The sequence below is a fragment of the Drosophila serrata genome, unplaced genomic scaffold (assembly GCF_035046125.1).
Source record: "Drosophila serrata isolate PLE 108 unplaced genomic scaffold, ASM3504612v1 contig_30, whole genome shotgun sequence".
Lineage (NCBI taxonomy): Eukaryota > Metazoa > Arthropoda > Insecta > Diptera > Drosophilidae > Drosophila > Drosophila serrata.
Window position 1 is genome coordinate 771468 of NW_028256928.1, and position 17850 is coordinate 789317.

Consider the following 17850-nt stretch of genomic DNA (forward strand, 5'->3'; position numbering starts at 1 on the left):
ATTAAACTCAAAACTTAAAAAATATCACAGGAAATGAAAAACCATTTAAATGAAAATACATGAAGTGGTGTTAGTGCATTCGCCGCCCAAAAGCCATTAATTCGCCTCCGTTGGCGCTTTCGTTGCATTCTGAGCGGGTTTCCTGTGAATAATTCAGGGATATGATATTAAAATGTATTTAAATTGATTTATTCTAAAGAAAATTAAGTATAAAAATAGATGGCAAACGAAAAAGCGTGTCCTGTTGTCTCACCTGTACTCTGAAGTGTTTTTCAAGTGTTGTGATTGTGTTTTTTTTGGTCGTGTTTGTGTCGTGCAGAGTGCAGTGAGGTGTCCCTAAAGCTCGTCGCGGGAATGTCCGGAGGAGGGCAGTTCCACCTCCTCGACGGAGCCCAGGTGTATGGTTCTATTTGGCCTGCTGAACTTTGGTATGTACTCTACCGTGTCGCTGTTGCTAACCACCGAGTTGTGTAGATGTTCCGTGGGAGCCGCGGGATCGGGACTAGTGAGTGTGATTTTGGAGCCAGTGGCCACTCTGTGGAATGTATGCAGGTTTGTTTTGTGTGGAACTGTGAGTTTGTACTATATTTATGCGGTCAAAATACGATAGACCAAAAAATATATCTGTCTGCAAAGTTATGATTTAAGATCTAAATATACAGGAAAATATTATTTCTGAAAACAATAAAGTAATTTGTGGAAGTCAAGATATGAATTATGATTTGGAACTGTTCTAAAGCTTTACACTTTATATGGAAAATGTATCTGAATAGGAATCAGTCTTTTAAAAGTCTTGACTATTTGAATCCTTGCTTCAAAAAAAGATGTAGACTTTGAGATATCTTAGCTGTAGGATTTCTTTTACTATCACGGTTTCAACTAGTTTTAGATTTCCACTATTTTCCCACTATTTTGACCGCACCTGTATTGTGTTGCTTTTTTAAAGGTTAGTATAGCGCTCTACTAGGCTCGATTTTAGTTTGGAAAAGCAATAAATAAATGGGCTCATCTCTCTTGTACCTTATGTACAGCTATTGGAGGTGCTGGTAGTCGAAGAGGGAAGATCTGAGAGTGGTTGAAGGGTTCTATTGGCGTTGGCGGGCTCCGCCGCGTGCTCCGCGCAACTTTTGCGGATTTCTATTGCAGATCAGATTGTAATCAAGAGCTCCGGACTCAGTGCCGCCACCTTACCTGTCCCTGGTCTGCATACTGGCCTCCACATCCAGGCTGCGCGGCTGCCGGAAGTCGCACTCCAGCGAGAAGGCCGAGTCCCCGGGCGTAATAAGCTCTGGATCATTCTGGATCACCACGATGTTGGTGTAGAGGTCCCCCTCACGCAGCGTCTGGCACTGATCCAGCTGGAAGTTCATCTCCAAGGAGCGAGCTCCCTGGCTGGCAGTGGGCTTCATGAAGCACGGCGGCGTCTGTTTGTAGAAGCTGCCACGCGTGTACATCACGCCCGTGAAGGGTTTCTCCGTCTCCAGCACCACATTCATTGAGTCGGCGCCACACTTAAGGTTCACCTTTTGAATACCCTGGTCACTGCCCTCGATCTTAAAGGTGTCCGAAAGGTCTTGTTCCCAGATTTCTGCAACAAGATAAACGATTTTCTTGGATGACATTTAACCAAAGTAAGTGACCGTTTCCGATGAGCTAATAAACGAATTTCAAACGACTTGCCAAAGAGGTCTTAAAGAAGGTCGACTTGGTTGATAATTTACGAAAGAGTTGGAAAAGTTCCATGATGAAATGGATAACTAGTTGGGGTTTACCTAACGAGTAACTTTTACTTTTACAGCTGGACGGATTTGGTAAAAACAGGGTTTTTATAGATTTTTCTTCATCAGAACTTCTTGAAAAGTTTTATATCAATTCACATTTTCCCTAGTTCTGTTATTTTTCACAGCAAGAAAACCTTGTATCTATTTTGAGACTATCTTTTAACCGAATTTAAACATTCTTTCTATAGAAGCAACCGTTACATCCAACTCAATGCCCATCGAAGTACAACAAATGGTAGGGTTCACTCATCTTTAGGAAGTCGCCGGCATAACTGAGCTCCTACAACCGGTTTTGGTTTATTTTGGCCCGGCTAGAACAGCCCGCAGAAGAAGAACTCGCACTTGGCATTGAAAATTTCTCCGAGCCACCTCTCCATATACGGATGAATCAGTTGCACCTGCCTTTTCCTGGGAGCTCCTTACCTTGGTCCTGCTGGCGCTGCTGCTGTTGCTTGTTGGCCGACACGTAGACGACCAGCAATAAGCTGGAGGCCATCAAGAGGAGAATGCAATTCTGTAATCCCGACATGGTGCACACTTTAGTATTACTTAACAAAAATTTTAGATATATGAGCCGCGATTTTCTGGATTCCGAACAGGTCTGAACAGCTGCTAGCCAAGATTCGAAGTGACGAAGCGACTGCGGCTGCGCAGCGCATATAAGCGCGGCTCAAAAGCTCAGAGAAAGAGATGACAAGCTGGTGAACGAAAGAGATGGCCTAAGAGAGCGGTGAGCTTCAGAGAAAGAGAGGGAGTGAGAATCTGGTCAATAGCTGAGCATAAAAATATTTAATTGTACTGCACTCGTGATAAGATGAAAATTTATTGGCATTGCCGAGCGAAAAAGCCAAAGAAAAGCATAAGCAAAGGCAGGTATAGGAAATCGAAGCATTAGATATCCTTTAATTTGATGGTTTTGGCCAGGAATATATAAAATTTTAATATAATTTGATTATTATCCATTCTTTCTGTAATAGTGAATAATCCAATTAGTTTATGATTGTAAAGTTAATTTTGAGTTAAAGCATTAAGCTCATATTTTACTTGTTACTAATTAAAAGTCATAAAATCGTATATCTTAATTTATCATTAATTGACTATCAACAAATAAGTTATCTTTCCAAAAGAACACATTTGTACATATGCATGCTTTTAAAAGAATCAAAGACTTGTAAGTGTATCACTTTTGCTGGTTTAAATTTAATTAAAAGGATATAATGAAAATAAAAAACAATAACACCTTCTGACAGGGTATGGAAACATTATTTTAAAGCGTCAGTTTAAGGAAAACAAAATGCGGCATCTCGTTCCAAAGACATTTCCGCTTTTCGCGTGTGGCATGTGGATCTCTGCTCTGTGCATTCGTTTCGCATTTTTAGCGCTGCATTCAACCAATCAGTTTTTTTGTTTTTCTTTTTTTTTGTTTTTGTTGGCGTTCATTATTCAAAATGTTATTAAACTTCCCCGTTTTTGCGACTCTCGCTTCGTCTCGTCTCGCCTCGATTCGGTTCTCCTTCATGCAACAAATTTAATAATTTTGTGCAATGGTTTTCCTTGCGGCTTTTTGTTTGCTTTCCCGCTTGCCTTTGTGTCTCTATTTACATCTTTTGTTTTTCATTTATTGCGTTAATTAAAGCGTAATTAGTTAGCGATTCGGGCCTGGCCATGCCTAGCGAAAGGTGGAAGTGGCCAAAAAAAAGCTTCGTGGAAACTCAGCTGGACATGATTAAGTTGTTATGGCTCTCCAAAGTCTGCACATTTCCATACCAGGCTTTGCTGTTTTAAGTTTTTGAGTCTAATTAATAATAAAATCAGTAGTAATCTTGTATTTTTTCGTTACAATAAATTATAATATTAGTTATGAATTCAATTGATAAATTTAGTTAAGTTATTAGTTCATAAATCTAGATATAAACGAACTGTCTGTAGAATTTGTAGAAAATAATAATCTAAGTATCTACAAATATATTTTATTAATATTTTCCTTAAAGAGCATGATTCGGAACTATTCTTTTGGTGATAATTAATTGCCGAATTATTTTTCTTAGTGTTGTTATAGTATGTTTCTATATATACCTTACCTTTCTAATATATTCTCATATTATAAATTTAATCACTATTTCCTTATAATTTATGTCACATTCTTGGCAAGTGCTTTTTGCTTATTGATTATTATTGGTTTTCTATCTGCAACTGATACGATACGTTTTTATCAGCTTCCTCTTTCGAAAGCAAACTATCTCAAGTTCATTTCTAGGGCAAAATAAAACCATCTTCAGAGGTCGCACGGGTTAAAAAGAAAACAAAATTAATTTTAAAGTATGAAAATCTGTATTTTGTTAATTAGTTTATTAAATATAAAAGGGTCCGCCTTTTAAGGATGATTAATTCTTCTTGATGGCTGCCCAGTATCGCTCCAGTTCGTTACCCTCCCAATTGAAAGGTTTAGTCAAAACACTGAAAATACAAATTTTACATAATGCCTTCAGTAATAGCGAGGATCGTGAAAATTAGCCAAAACAGATAGGTGTGGAGGAAAATGGTGGAAAATCGCAGCAAATACTCGAAAGGCCTGTGAAGCACGAAGCTCACCAGCAGGAGGGAGGGAATGGGAATGGGAACGAAAAACCAGTGGAGAGACCAACAAGTTCAACCACCAGCAGAGGGAAGTGGCCAGTAATCGACGGACGGTGGAAGAGAGGCAATCGTCTGGAGGTGCCTACTGCACCGATGGCCAAGATTGACAATGATCATGCACACATAGTTGTATGGACTGGACCCCCAACCGCAGGGAAGTGGTAGTGATGTAATGGTAACATTGTATCCGAGTTGCACAATTTTCGCTGTGCCTCTTTTTGGCCAACTTCCGAGTCGCACACTCACCTTTCTCCCAGATACTGCAGCACTTCCTGCTCCTTATCGCTTAATCCCACCTCGGCGGCCTCCAAATTGATCCGCAGCAGTTGACGCGTCTGCATGCCCGCGAGGACGGTGCTCACCTCCGGTAATCCGTTCATCGTGTGGAACATGGCCAGCTTACCCAGCTCCACACCTCGCTCCTGGCACACCTCGGAGGCTCTTCGGACGATGGCCTTCTGCTCCTCGCTGGCTGGATGCCATGGCTGGGGTCCGCCATTGGTCAGAAGTCCGAGCGCGTGCGCAGCAGCACAAATGACTCCCACATTCTGGGACTTGAAGAAGTCCAGGTACTCCAGGAGCGTGTTATCAATCATCGTGTATCGGGCATAGGTGAGAACAGTCTTTAATATTTGGGTAAAAATACTTTAAATTAATGAGTTTAATTTAAATTAATATTATATTTACATCGAATCTGCCCGCCGCTCGGGTCAGGCACTCCTTGAGCACCGAAATCGGGTAGGCAGACACACCAATGAATCGAGCTTTGCCCTCTTTGACCAGCTGCTCCAGCGTGGGTAACGTCTCATTAATGACAATGTCCAAGTTTGGGGCAAACTCGATGTCATGGATCTGGATGACATCCACATAGTCCAGACCTAAGAGCTTCAGACTCTTCTCCACGCTCTCGCGGGTCTTTTTGGCGCTAAAATCGAACATGTTCTCATAGTCAAGCTCATAGCGCGCCACCTTGGTGGCAATATAGTAGGATTCCCTGGGCACATCCTTGAGGGCCAGGCCTAGTACTTCCTCGGAGCGACCCTGGCCATACCAGGGAGCGGTGTCGATGTAGTTTATGCCCGATTTTAGAGCCTCGTTTACAGTCTTAATACCCTCTTCCAATTCAAAGCTGTACAGGGGTTAAGACAAGATTATTAATTTTGATTTGTAGCTTAAATATAAATACAAATAAAAGGGATCTAACATTTAAATTCAAATGTAAAGACAGATAAAGAAAGAATTTGGAAAAGAGTATGTCATTCGGCAGTAGTAATTGTTAAACTTTACTTAAATAAATTCCTTAAACTCTAAAGGCCCTCGTTATTTATAATTTTTGATGCTTTAACTTCGCTAAGGATCACCTCAATTTTAATTACTGGGAGTTATTTATTTAATATTTTAATTAATATGATATGGAATTTTAAATAGGCAACATTATGTATTAATCCTTATAGTAATATTTCCATTAGCTGGACATATGTTCTCTGATCGTAGCACAGAGCTTTAATTCAATTAAAGAGATGTTGTTCTTGATAATGCACTCTTACCCGTAGTTGGCACAGAGGGCACCGCCTCCGAAAGAGACTTTTGAGACTTCCAGGCCTGTCTTTCCAAGCTTGCGGTATTCCATGCGACGCACCTTTGTCTCGTCGTGGAATCCCTTCACATAGGTTGCCGGCAATCCTCCAGACATTATTGATAATCTCAATTTATTTCGCACTCTGTTGAAATTCAATGGACTGTCAGAGAAGTACTGGCTACAGATTGCCATATATTTAGCTTATATTTAGTAGATCAGAGAACGCATATTTATCAGCAAGTCGGTAAGAGCGAGTACAGGGACGGATTCAAAAGGTTTTTGACCAGGTGTTGCATTATAAATACTGTTTACTCTATATAAGTAAGATTAAAAATAAACCTATTGAATTCATTCCGTCTAACAGCTCGTAACTTATCTAATTGATTTTATTGTCAACAAACTAATCAAAATATAAAAAAAGAGAGCATGGGTGTTGTTAAAGAGAGCTAATTGGAAAGCCGACGCCTTGGAAAGAATTCTACATTCTCTTGAAGCTTTTCTTCTCTCAATTGTTTGAAGCTGTCTCTCTGCTTCTCTCAGTAAAAACAAATGCAATTTAACAAGTAAATTAAGCCGGCTGCGGTTAGTGGTTTTTGTCAACAAATAAATTCCAACAAATAAAAATAAAGCAGAAAATACAATAACGTAAGATGTGTGTGTGTACAAGTATTAATACATTTTTATAAACAGTGAAAATAAACCTGATTAACTGCTGAACCTGCAAGCTTATCTTGAAATTGATATTCAAGTCACTTACAAATTCTATATTGTGTAAATATACAATTCAATATTATATGTTTTATATTATTTTATTTAAATTGTATCTAGGAGTGGCATGAAAAAGATATGCTTCTTTAAATAGATAAAAATAAAAGTTGTTTATACTATTGCATTACATATTTATTAATTTCTTATGAAGTATAAATATATACTAAGAGCCAGGTCAATGTATATTAATTAATTTACCTCATAAAATAGCTTATTAGTTTGGTAAGCATTTAAGCAAGACTTCAAATAAGCTTAGCTTCACTGCACTGACATTTAATGTTAAAATAGACAGTTGATTGGTATTAATAATGTTATTTAATCCATTATTTTATAAGATTAATTTATAAGATTATCAAGCAAGCTTGCCTAAATCCGATCTTCCTGCTTCTTCCGATTGCGTTTCGAACTTCAACCATGTTTGAGTATGGGATGCCAGCTCCGACTACCACTCAGTTGAACATATTAACCGTGGAAAGAGTGGAGCCCCAGCTGTAGGATTTGGTGAAAACGCTGAAAACAGAAATAGAGATACATGAATAGTGGACTTGACTGGAGATTGGACTGGACTGGATTGGATTGGGTGTACAGCAACCAGTTTGGCCACACCGAGGCCAAGTTCGTGCCCGTGATGCAATTGCTAACACCAAATCCGACAGTCCGACTTGCACAGTTCCCTGTTCGGGCTGCAGACTTACTTTTCGAGCAGATACTTCAGCACTTCCTGCTCTTTGGGGGTAAGGCCATCGCGGACTGCAGCCAGATTGATCCGCAACAGCTCCCGGTTGGGAATGCCGATGAGGAAGGTGGCCGCTCCTTCCAGCTGCATGGTATAATACATGGCCAGCTTGCCGAGCTCCACGCCGTTCTCCCGGCAGAACTGGCCACCGCGTTTACCCACATCCTGGAGTTCCTTACTGCCCGGATGCCAGGCCTGAGGGCCACCATTGCTCAGCAGACCCAGCGAATGGGCGGCGGCACAGATGATGCCCACGCCCAGCTCCTCAAAGTCCTTCATGTAACGCAAAAGTGTGTTGTCCAGCAAAGTGTAGCGGGCATAGTTGAGCACCACATGGACGCGACCCTTGGCTCGCTCGGCGCACTCCTTTAGAATGTCCACATCATAGGCGGTTATACCAATGAAACGGGCCTTGCCCGCCTTCACGTACTCCTCCAGAACGGGAATGGTTTCGTTCAACACCATGTCCAAACTGGGTGCGGCATCCACATCGTGGACCTGTCAATGGAAGTCACTTGAAATCGATTCAGAACCAGTTAAATGGCAAAACCCACCTGCAGGACATCTACTCTGTCCAGGCCGAGTAGCTTAAGGCTCCTCTTCACGCTCTCCCTCGCCTTTTCGGCGGTGTAATTGAACATCTTCTTCGGATCCATTTCATAACGCGCCACCTTAGTGGCAATGTAATACGCCTCCCGGGGCACATCCTTCAGTGCCTGCCCAAGGAGCTCTTCCGACTTGCCATAGAAGGGAGCGGTGTCTATGTAATTGATCCCAGACTTGATGGCCTCGTGCACCATGCGGATGCCCTCCTCACGATCAAAGTCGTCGAAGAAGAGATTGCTCAGAGTGGCGCCACCGAGTGCTAGTGTGGAGACTCGCAGGCCCGTCTTGCCCAGATCCCGGTACTCCATGCGACGCACTTGCTCCTCATCGTGGAAGCCCTTGACAAAGGTGGCTGGCAGAGATCCCGACATCTTGATCCGTTTAGTGTACGAGGTGCAAATGAATAGAATTGCCCGAAAATAAAGCGCTTTTATAGGCTGCGCTCTCTGGGGGGATGGGCCATTCCAATAGTGTTAGAAATTGTGAGGGCGAGAGAGAATACTAGTATAGTTGGAAACCCAAATGCTTTTCTCTTGGTTGCCTGCTCTTTGCGATAAGTTATCGAAGAGATAAGAACTACTCTTCATTACACTCTCTAGAATCTAGAACTATAATCAAAGCAAAGAAATATAATCAAATCATATGTTTGAAATGCTTTAGTGGAAAGTTGTATAATGGGAGGAATCTTGACAAAGTATAGGAATAAGAGAAACCTAAGGACCATGGAACATTCTAGAATGATGAATTTCAAGATTAAATGAATTAAACCAAACTACAAAAACAATATTTAATCAGTATAAATGCATTTTTACTCACTATTCCCTCTAGTTTAATCTAATCTAAGCACAAACAAACCCTTCAAACACTGTAAACATTGAATGGTATATATTAATTTTTTTAATACTATTTATTTTATTTCATAGCTTCCAATCAATTGAAAAATCGTTAAGAGTAAATATAAATATATGCTTTATATATCATGTGCTTGAGATAGGGAGCCCCTAATGGGAGCTAGAGTTCAGAAGAAGACATCGAAGTCACCCTGGGGCTGGTAGCCAGCACCGGGAGGAATCAGCTGAGGCCGCTGCTGGTTCCGCTGGGGGCGGACGACGATGATGTCGTTGATCTCGTGAAGAATGCCATTGGTGGCCACCACATCACACTTGGTGACACCGGCATTCTCGATCTTGGGCCGGCGGTCGCGGGTGATGCGCAGGTGCTGGCCGGAGATGGACTCAATGGAACGGACGAATGGCCAATTGGTGGGAATGATGCCAGCACAGCAGACTACGTCCTCCACAATGTGGGTCTTGACCAGACCCAAGGGGTCCGAGGGCTTTGATCCCTCGGTGGACTCGGTTAGCTCCTCGAAGACATCGTTCTTGGGAACCAGCAGGGTGAAGCTGCGCGAGTCGTTGGACAGCAGCTGGGTGAGATTAGCCTTGCGCACCAGTTCCAGGAACTTGCTGTAGTTGGGATTGGCTTCCAGCAGCTTGAGCATGTTCTGTGGGGAAAATGTGACGTTAAATTTATTTGAATATTCATGATTGCAATCTCACAACTCACATTCTTGGGTGGAGCCAAGGGGCGATCCACCTGATGGAGCACGGAGCCACAGCTCTCGTCATCGAAGTGAACAAGTCGGGCGCAGTTCACCGTGGCTCGGTTCATCACGTCCGAGAAGAGAGCATGGGTGGAGTAGAGATTGAGGCGGACACTGGAGCCGGATACCGTAGGAAGTGACTGCTCCGTCAAGTCGCAGGTCTTGATCATGGGCTTGACAACATGGTAGTTGAGGAATTCCAGTAGATCCTGGTTTTTGTTCAACCCCTCCGGTTGCTCCTTGAGCAGACGTGCCCACTCGGTGTTCTGGAGGGCCTTGTCCGTGGGCGCAAAGATGGTGACGTTGTCCAGATCGTCGAACTGATCGGCATAGCCAGAGGCATCCAACAGTTGCTGGAAGATAGTCAGGTTCTTTTGTGTCATCAGCGAGGTCATGGGCAGAGCCGAATCCGTTGGTAAGATGGTGTCGATAACATGCAGAACTCCATTGGTTCCCATAATATCAGCATCTATGATCTTGGCCAGATTGTTGATATAGATCGGAGCGGGTCCCGTCTGATTCTTATCAAGATGAGTGCGATTGAGGAGCATAGCCTCTCCCAGCAAATTGTAGGCCGTTGTCTTGGCACCCGGAACGGTGGCCAGAGAGCAGAAGGTGAGGTCCAGCAAGTGGTTCTTCAGGATGTCTAAAGAATAACATAGTTTAATTATTGTTTTAATTAAAAGTCAGCATTTTCTACACTCACTTGAGGCACAGCCACGTCCCTCCTTGAGAGCTCGGCGCAGATGTGGTTCCAGCTTGTCGAAGGCAGCATCGGTGGGCACAAAGATGGTCACCGGACGATCACTCTCCAGCATGGCGCTCAGGTTGGTCTTCTCCAGGACAGTGCGCATAATGGACATATCAGCGCGTGCCCTGATGATATCCATCACATTCTTGGTCACCGGCTTGAGTACTCCACCCAGCGTGTGGACGAGAGCCTGCTCGGAGAGCTTGTCATGCTTCTCGATGGGCACACAGTTGGCGGCGTAACGGTAGGGCTCCAAGCCCAGAGCAGCCGGCAGCTGGTAGCTATTGATGCGGATCATCTGGTCGGGCAGCTCTGTCTGCAGCAGCTTCTCGTTCTGGACATCCTCCAGCTGTACTTCCCCGAGCACCGCGTGCAATTTGTAGATGGAAGGCTTGGAGGCCTCTGCCTTGGCATCTTCAACGTTCTATTGATTATAAAAAATGTTAATACATATACTAAATTCATGGAAATAATTTGACTTGCATTATCCTGCTGCTGCTGTGAGCGGTACTCCACAAAGGCGGCGTCATTGGGCACAAAGAGGGTAACCTTCTTGCCATTGCCTCCGCCCAGCATCTCGGCCAGCTCGCCGGCACTGCGGGCGCTCTCGAGGAACTGCTTGGCTCCCATGTCACTGGCCGTGGCCTCTACATCCTTAATGTCGATCTTCTCGCAAGGAGTGGTAAAGTCAGCATTCCGTGGACGTCCATAGCCATAGCAGCACTGCCGGGTCAGAGTCAGTGTCTTCTTTTTGCCGTTCTGGTTAACTCTGGAGGGGAAAAGCAGCCAGTTAGCTAAGCTTATTAAGTAATTTTCCTGTTTCCCCAAATCTTACATCTTGGTGCAGACGTGCTTGTTGGGCTTCTCCGCGCAGGAGTTCACGCTGAACTGGAACTGACCGAAGAGCGGAGAGCGCACCACGCTGCTGACACCGTCACGTTCCTGGCCAAAGGTGTCCACGGTTTCATCAGTCTCCGTTGCGCTGGTCACGGTCTCATCTTCCTCCTTCTCGGTGCACACATTGGGGCTGAATGATGGATGATGGATGAGGTTAGTGGCTTTATTGGGTAATCATTCGGGAAGTGGAGTAGATCATTGGATCAGTGCTCCTTTGGATTAGATAAAGTTCGTCTTATTGGGTAATCATTCGGGAAGTGGAGTAGATCATTGGATCAGTGCTCCTTTGGATTAGATAAAGTTCGTTTTCCATATCGGCATAACCATTATTTATAGAGGCACTATTTTACTATTTAAGAATTAATAAGCAAATGCTATATCATATTTGTATCCAAGTACTAATTTTTCTAGAATTTATTTCATACACCCCCTGGGCAAGCCTTGAATGCTAATGAGTTAGTCACACATGCAAATCACAGTGTCAATGCGCTACCAGATTCCAGATATACCCTATTCGTATCTCCAAACAAAGTTAGTCCAAGGCACTTATCAGACGGTTCATCATCGGTCGAGTGTTTGCTGAATGGATTTGCACAATGATCCGGCTGGAAAAGGCATAGCTTCTATACTACATTCAGTCCGCACTTCTATATAGGCATTATGTGCTGCGCGTTTGCCCAACAGCTTTGCCAGACCATCAATTCAATTATGGCAATGTTGAAATTCGTATTTGTTTGTTTCTGAATGCGAACACATTGTGTGCGTTATTTTTTAGAAATTTCCCAGTGAACCGTATGTACATACAGATGTACCTCTCCTCCATATACATAAAGATATAGATAGATATAGAGATAAATAGGTTTTTATGCAGCTAATTTTTCAATTTGCCACATCTCTGACTTTCATTTTGCTGTAACTACGAACGACGACGAGTTCATCGCTCACAGTGAAAACGACGACGATTTCACAATTTAAAAAAAGTGCAAGCTCGCCTCTACAAGCTTAATGTATATTCGTGCACTTATCCAATATAGATGCCACTACTACTATATATTCATTCACACTCTATGTACAGACACACAAATATCTGGGACAGCTGGCTAGCAATTAATCGAAGCCACAATCGAACCCTACAAATAATAAGCTCCCTCCTCGTCTTGGGAGAGTAATCTTGGATGGAAAATGATTTAAGTATTTATTTTAATTGATATGCTCGATTGCCTTCTCATTGGCGATAAGCCAACCCAGCAGCAACTTTACACAATTAAAAAATACAATCATATATTTAATGGCTGAAGTGAACTTGACATTGTGCTCCCTTAATTGCCAAATTCCAAGAACACCCAGCCCCACCGAGTAGCAGCAGAATCACTCGTGTGCGGTGATTAGGAAAGACGGCGGAGAACCTACCTACTTGTTGACCATAACTTGTAGCATTTGTCTAAGATCAAGTGGAGGAGTAATTCCTCTTACTTACCCCTTCCACCAGGGCTCCTGGGTAGCACCAAAGCCAAAGCCTCCGAAGGAGTTGAAGAACTCATTGCCAAAGAAGGGGAACTGCTGCTGGAAGAATATGGCCGGGTTTGGGGCATTCACATCTGTAGTGATAGTCTCCACATCTACGAAATAAGGAAATGTTATAATAATAACCATTTTAATTCATATTACTTATTTCGTACGCATTTTTTTAAGTTAATTAAAGGTAAATAAAAGTTTAGATTTATAATCAATTATAAAGGTGATTCTAAGTACTAGTGCATATATTTAACTATTATTTTTATCCACTTACTGAATGGTTTTTGATCCACTCCGCCTGGTGTCTGAGCTGGAACTGGGCCAGCCGGTTCCTGGCGTCCTTGTTGCTGCGGCTGCTGGTGCTCCAGAGGTACAAACTCCGTATCAAAGCCACTGCTGTAGAGGGGCAACAGGTGAGATGAGTGGCGCTGTGGGGCCAACGGAATGGGAGCAGGACCCTGGATGGATCCAGGTCCGGTCCACACACTCGCCGTCCGCTGCGAGGCCTGGGCATGCAGTGGCTCGAGAGGATCAAGCGGATGGAGGGGCTGAAGCGGTGCTAGTGGTGCGAACAGGGTGCGATGCAGCGGCAATGGGTGGTGGGTTAGGTGTGGCATAAAGCTGTAAACCGGCGGGTGGGTGTAGAGTGTTCTGGTTAGTCGTTATTCCATGATATGTGTCTTGATTCAGTGTTTATTTCATGCAAATTCCATGGCGAACAGAACGAAACAATAATTCATATGCCTCCACTGTTGCCTCGCATAAAAGAAGCTCTTAACTCCTTAACTCCTAGCTACAAAGCTAAATACCTCCGTTCTCCTCTATAAGCTATATATGCTGATCGTGCTCATTGTTTGGCTTTTTGCGCAGCATTTACCTGAGCCGCATATTAAGTTGGTCCGAACTCCTCCTCTATATAGAATCAAACAAAAATAACTTTTTAAGTGCCCGAAAAAACGAGCAAACGAGAGATATGTTCCAGCAGATGTCATCCATCAAATGAGATTTATGTCAGCGGATTTTGGTTTTTTTCTGGGTCTCTCAATGCATTCAAAATCTAGACTCAGGGGTGTTCGTATACCCATGAAACTGACTCAGACTGAGACACTTTCTATGAAGCCTCCTCAAAACGACATCAAATACATATATTTTTTCGCTGCGGGTCATTAAAATTCGGTTCGCGGAAGCTACTGATAATTAAAAAAAAGCTCGTAACAAGTGCTAAGTGGAAAAAACAAACGAAACAAGCTTCAGATATATAAATAATAAAACTATACTGCTTGAAAAGGCAAAACGTAAACAAATTGTCCGCTTGCTGACTCTGAGTTACTTCTGTGGTTCTGGACTTCTGGGTTTTGGAATGACTCATCCGGGCGGAACGTGAGCAGCCAGGGCTCAAAGTGATTTAAGCCGACAAAAAAGATATTGAGGCTTGGCCATTGGCCCAATGAGTGTATGCCTCCTTTTTTGCTCAATTTTTTATAAGAAATCAAAGGGGTCTGAGCAAAGTCTGCACATATCTGTGTCAGATGGGATTTGTATCAATTCTACGTGATTTTGATTGGGTCTTATACATTTACAAAGGCAAGCTTGAGCTTTAATAAGTTTTTTTAAATCATTCATTAACTAAAACCAGGTTAAAGGTACTAGTTCCAGTCATTATAATTAAGTTAGATTTACTACTTTTATCTTATGGATATATGAATATATATAAATACGTTCACTAAGACTTATTAACTAAGATTTCCAGTTTAAATAAGACCCCTTCATATTCATTTCTTTAATCTTATATATTTACGAGCTCTCCTACCAACCACTAATTGATTTGTAAACAAATCAGAGCACATTAAACAAATGTGAACCGTAGAATGCATAACCAATGTAGAGGGAACTAATAAAATGTGTAAACAAAACTAAATTGTGACCGCTCGTTCCACCATAGCGAAAGTCATTGGACACCGAGCCGGAGAAAGGTGAGCACTGGGCTCGGATGGTGAATCAGAGATTTCCAGGGAAGTGTTTGTGCCGCGGGGCCATAGCGGATCCCTCCAAATGGCTGCCTGATTTAATTAAAGCGCAGCCGTGGCAGGCACAGACAGAATCAAAGCATTTAGAGAGCGTAAAAGGGAGAAATAAAACAAATTGTGGGTGACCTAGTTCGAGGGCAGATTATACACTTTTGGGGTAGTCCATCTCCTCCTCCTCCTCCTATTCCACCTCAACTCAATGACGTGTCAAATGTCAATTACTCTTTCAGGGCCAAAGCCGCTCAAGAATCGTGTCGGAGATGAGCCCTGCGGTGGCTTGAACCCAAAGGTTAAGCTTGGCAGTGGAGGCAGCCAAGTGTGGAGCAGATCTCTGCAGATCGGAGGAAGAAGATCTTCGCGTTGCCCAAGTCCCGCGGTGTTGCCCCACTTTGGTTGCACATTGTTCTCTTGTGGCAATGCAGGGTCTTTCGCAAACGACAAGATGAATGCAAGTCGGCAAAGATCCGGGGTTAAGCGGCAGATTCGTGCCGAAGAATTCAGTTCAGTTCGACGGCTGGCAATCTCCAGACAATCCAATCCGATCCGATCCAATCCAATCCGAACCTCAGAGCGGCAACAGTTTCGGCTTAAGGTTTATCAATTGAGGTCAATACACGGCAGAGCTTGGGACTTTCTTTCTTTCTTTCTGGGGGAACTTTTCGCCGCCACCGCACTAAACATTTCGGTCAACTTTATTTGCAGTTTCGTTTAGCGGGCGAAATTTCTCCAAGAACAAACAGGGCTGGCTGTCCGGGGATTGGTAATGTCATAAAAAATACTGAACCCGGTTACCTGTGTGGTATTAGCCAACTTTTATGGGGTGTCAGCTCGCGCAAAGCCTTAAACTTGCTGGCGCGCACAAATATTGAAACTTGAAAAGATTGTTTAAGATATTTCGCATGTAAACTCCTTGGACATACAAAAATTGTTAGCAAAGCTGTAGCCATATGTGGGAGTTATCACTAAATCGTTAAATATCGTACTATTTATATAGTTTTTTATCCTCTTATAATATAAAATTCTATTTTTAAAAACTTTAAACTTGATTTTACCAAATATGGAAGTGTTATTAGCTCGCCCTTATTCTCTAGACCATGGTGAATAATTTTTGGTATATTCATTGATTATATTTAATATGTTTCTATATAATACCATTTATTTTAAAAATATTTCTTTCTGTGTACGGGTGTTTGCTTTGTTATGTAGTTGTCTTTGGGGTTTTATGTGGAATTCTAATGGGGAAATGGTGGGAGCTGAAATTTTGGGGTGCTAAGAATACGGATAGTTCACCTGGAGATATCAGAGGACTCGGTGGATCCAGACGACTCTTTCAATTCTGTGGACTCTTCCGAACTCGAACTGGAAGTCAATACTTATTTATTGGAAGAAGGATTCTAAAATATTTCTAAGAATATATAGTATGGGGAACTCAATTGGTACTACAGGACGTACACATTATTAACTACGACTTTAAATTAACTTAAGTCGTTAAAACCTATTTCCATATAATGAGCAGTAATTGATTTTTAAGGGGATTTCCAATCGTTTTCATTGTTTAATTGATTCAGAAGTGTTGGTTTTATAATGATAGGATTTATATAAGGTTAATACATATATGTTCCGGCTTTATATATTAGAGTTTCAATTTTGGATTAATTGTCTTTTTTGATGTGAATTTGTGGGAAGAACATTTACGATATTCGAGAAATATAATAATGTGAACACTGAGATTCCATTCAAAACCCTTTTAAATGAAACTAATTCATTCTACAGCTCATTTAATAAACAGTAAATTAAGTCTGTTTCAATATATTTGCAATTAATTTTACCAAAAAAGCAATGACATGGTTAAGATAAGGTGCGGCCTGTTAAGAGCGGTTTGTTTTAAGCAAACGACCAACATAACATATAACATTAAAGTTCATGCCTTATCTGAAGATGTCGATGTGTGTTAACCATCAAGTTCCAAAACTACGTGAAATGTGCATGAAACAAAGCTGAATCGTTTGCAATACTCACTCGCCGTAGAATGGAACCGCCTGGATGGAGCCCAGGAGGAGCAGGCAGGCCCAAAGCCTCAGCATGTCTGGCAAGTGACGATATTGGGCCAAAATTTGGAAGCTAAAAAGGTTGGTAATATAAATGAGACAAACTGAAAGTTACTGGAGCTGGAGTGGTATCTGCTGCAGCTGGATGGGCTCGAGAAATTTCACTGCACTGCGGAATCAGCTGGAGCGGGAGCGGAAAATACAGGTTTTCCACGCAGCGCTGCACTCGCGTATGTAGGTGACGACTGATTGGGGAGAAACTTTTCCACTGTCTTCACGCATTAATTGCGACCACTGCTGGGCACTGTAATTACAGTCTTGTATCACGAAAATTGGCACATCGAAAATTGAACTATCAAAAGTGTCTCTCTCGGAGCCATCCAGCAGAAATGTGAAAGAAACCAGCACGGAGCACTCACGAACTGGTAATTGGTTATTGGTTTCGCTGAGACGATCCGACGATGTTGCCGCCACGAGTCGCAGGTTAAAACTAACTGCCCAAGAACGTCCAGCAGCTGCTATATATAAGGTACATGTGCCCGGTCCGGAGCCTCCGCTCTGTGGATCGGCTTTGGAGCTTTCTGAGCGTGGCTTGGGAGAACGAGGCTTTGGAGAACGGAGAGAACTTTTGGTGACGTCGCCAATGTGGGGGGCACCAAGCGGGTGGAGCACACACACACGCACACATACCATGAACCCACGGAAAATGCCGAAATCGTGTATGATTTGTGAAAGTGACAGACTACACTAATCAACAAAGTACTTTGCTAAAGATTTACTTTAGCTCTTTTTTTACTTTATTATTTTAAAAGCAATTATATTATATTAATTTATATATTTTCCAAGAAACATCAGCAGTTACCTGTTGTAGAGGATCCTGGATCCGTTCTACCTGAGAACCT

At 42.6% G+C, this 17850-nt stretch overlaps 4 protein-coding genes and 1 long non-coding RNA gene across 7 annotated transcripts; 1 reads left to right on the top strand and 4 right to left on the bottom strand.

Annotated features, from left to right (window-relative positions):
• Window positions 1–253: 253 nt before the first annotated feature.
• On the bottom strand, window positions 254–2412 carry LOC110176645 (uncharacterized). Its single transcript, XM_020943072.2, has 3 exons — window positions 2205–2412; window positions 1192–1588; window positions 254–535 (listed from the first exon to the last, which is right to left on the bottom strand). Exons 1-3 carry the CDS (start codon window positions 2308–2310, stop codon window positions 337–339), a joined length of 702 nt encoding a protein of 233 aa, XP_020798731.2. The 5' UTR covers window positions 2311–2412; the 3' UTR covers window positions 254–336.
• Window positions 2413–3960: 1548 nt separating this feature from the next.
• Window positions 3961–5074, top strand: LOC147645035 (uncharacterized). The gene is made up of 2 exons (XR_015271794.1): window positions 3961–4200; window positions 4271–5074. It is a non-coding gene; the product is annotated as an uncharacterized LOC147645035 (long non-coding RNA).
• On the bottom strand, window positions 4094–6255 carry LOC110176661 (uncharacterized). The gene is made up of 4 exons (XM_020943099.2): window positions 5966–6255; window positions 5106–5547; window positions 4665–5041; window positions 4094–4238 (listed from the first exon to the last, which is right to left on the bottom strand). Exons 1-4 carry the CDS (start codon window positions 6187–6189, stop codon window positions 4166–4168), a joined length of 1116 nt encoding a protein of 371 aa, XP_020798758.2. The 5' UTR covers window positions 6190–6255; the 3' UTR covers window positions 4094–4165.
• Window positions 6256–7061: 806 nt separating this feature from the next.
• Window positions 7062–8780, bottom strand: LOC110176662 (uncharacterized). The gene is made up of 3 exons (XM_020943100.2): window positions 8056–8780; window positions 7461–7999; window positions 7062–7275 (listed from the first exon to the last, which is right to left on the bottom strand). The coding sequence occupies exons 1-3, from the start codon at window positions 8476–8478 to the stop codon at window positions 7215–7217; spliced, it is 1023 nt and encodes a 340-aa protein (XP_020798759.2). The 5' UTR covers window positions 8479–8780; the 3' UTR covers window positions 7062–7214.
• Window positions 8781–8995: 215 nt separating this feature from the next.
• Window positions 8996–17488, bottom strand: mfas (midline fasciclin). 3 transcript variants are annotated; one of them, XM_020943096.2, is made up of 10 exons: window positions 17368–17488; window positions 16920–17021; window positions 16191–16259; window positions 13148–13269; window positions 12836–12977; window positions 11297–11488; window positions 10945–11230; window positions 10417–10885; window positions 9674–10356; window positions 8996–9611 (listed from the first exon to the last, which is right to left on the bottom strand). In XM_020943096.2, the coding sequence occupies exons 2-10, from the start codon at window positions 16982–16984 to the stop codon at window positions 9126–9128; spliced, it is 2514 nt and encodes an 837-aa protein (XP_020798755.2). In that variant the 5' UTR covers window positions 16985–17021; window positions 17368–17488; the 3' UTR covers window positions 8996–9125. The 3 variants fall into 3 exon arrangements, with proteins under 3 accessions (XP_020798755.2, XP_020798756.2, XP_020798754.2); XM_020943097.2 differs by lacking the exon at window positions 16191–16259; XM_020943095.2 differs by lacking the exons at window positions 16191–16259; window positions 17368–17488 and having other exon boundaries at window positions 13148–13494.
• Between the last annotated feature and the right edge of the window lie 362 nt (window positions 17489–17850).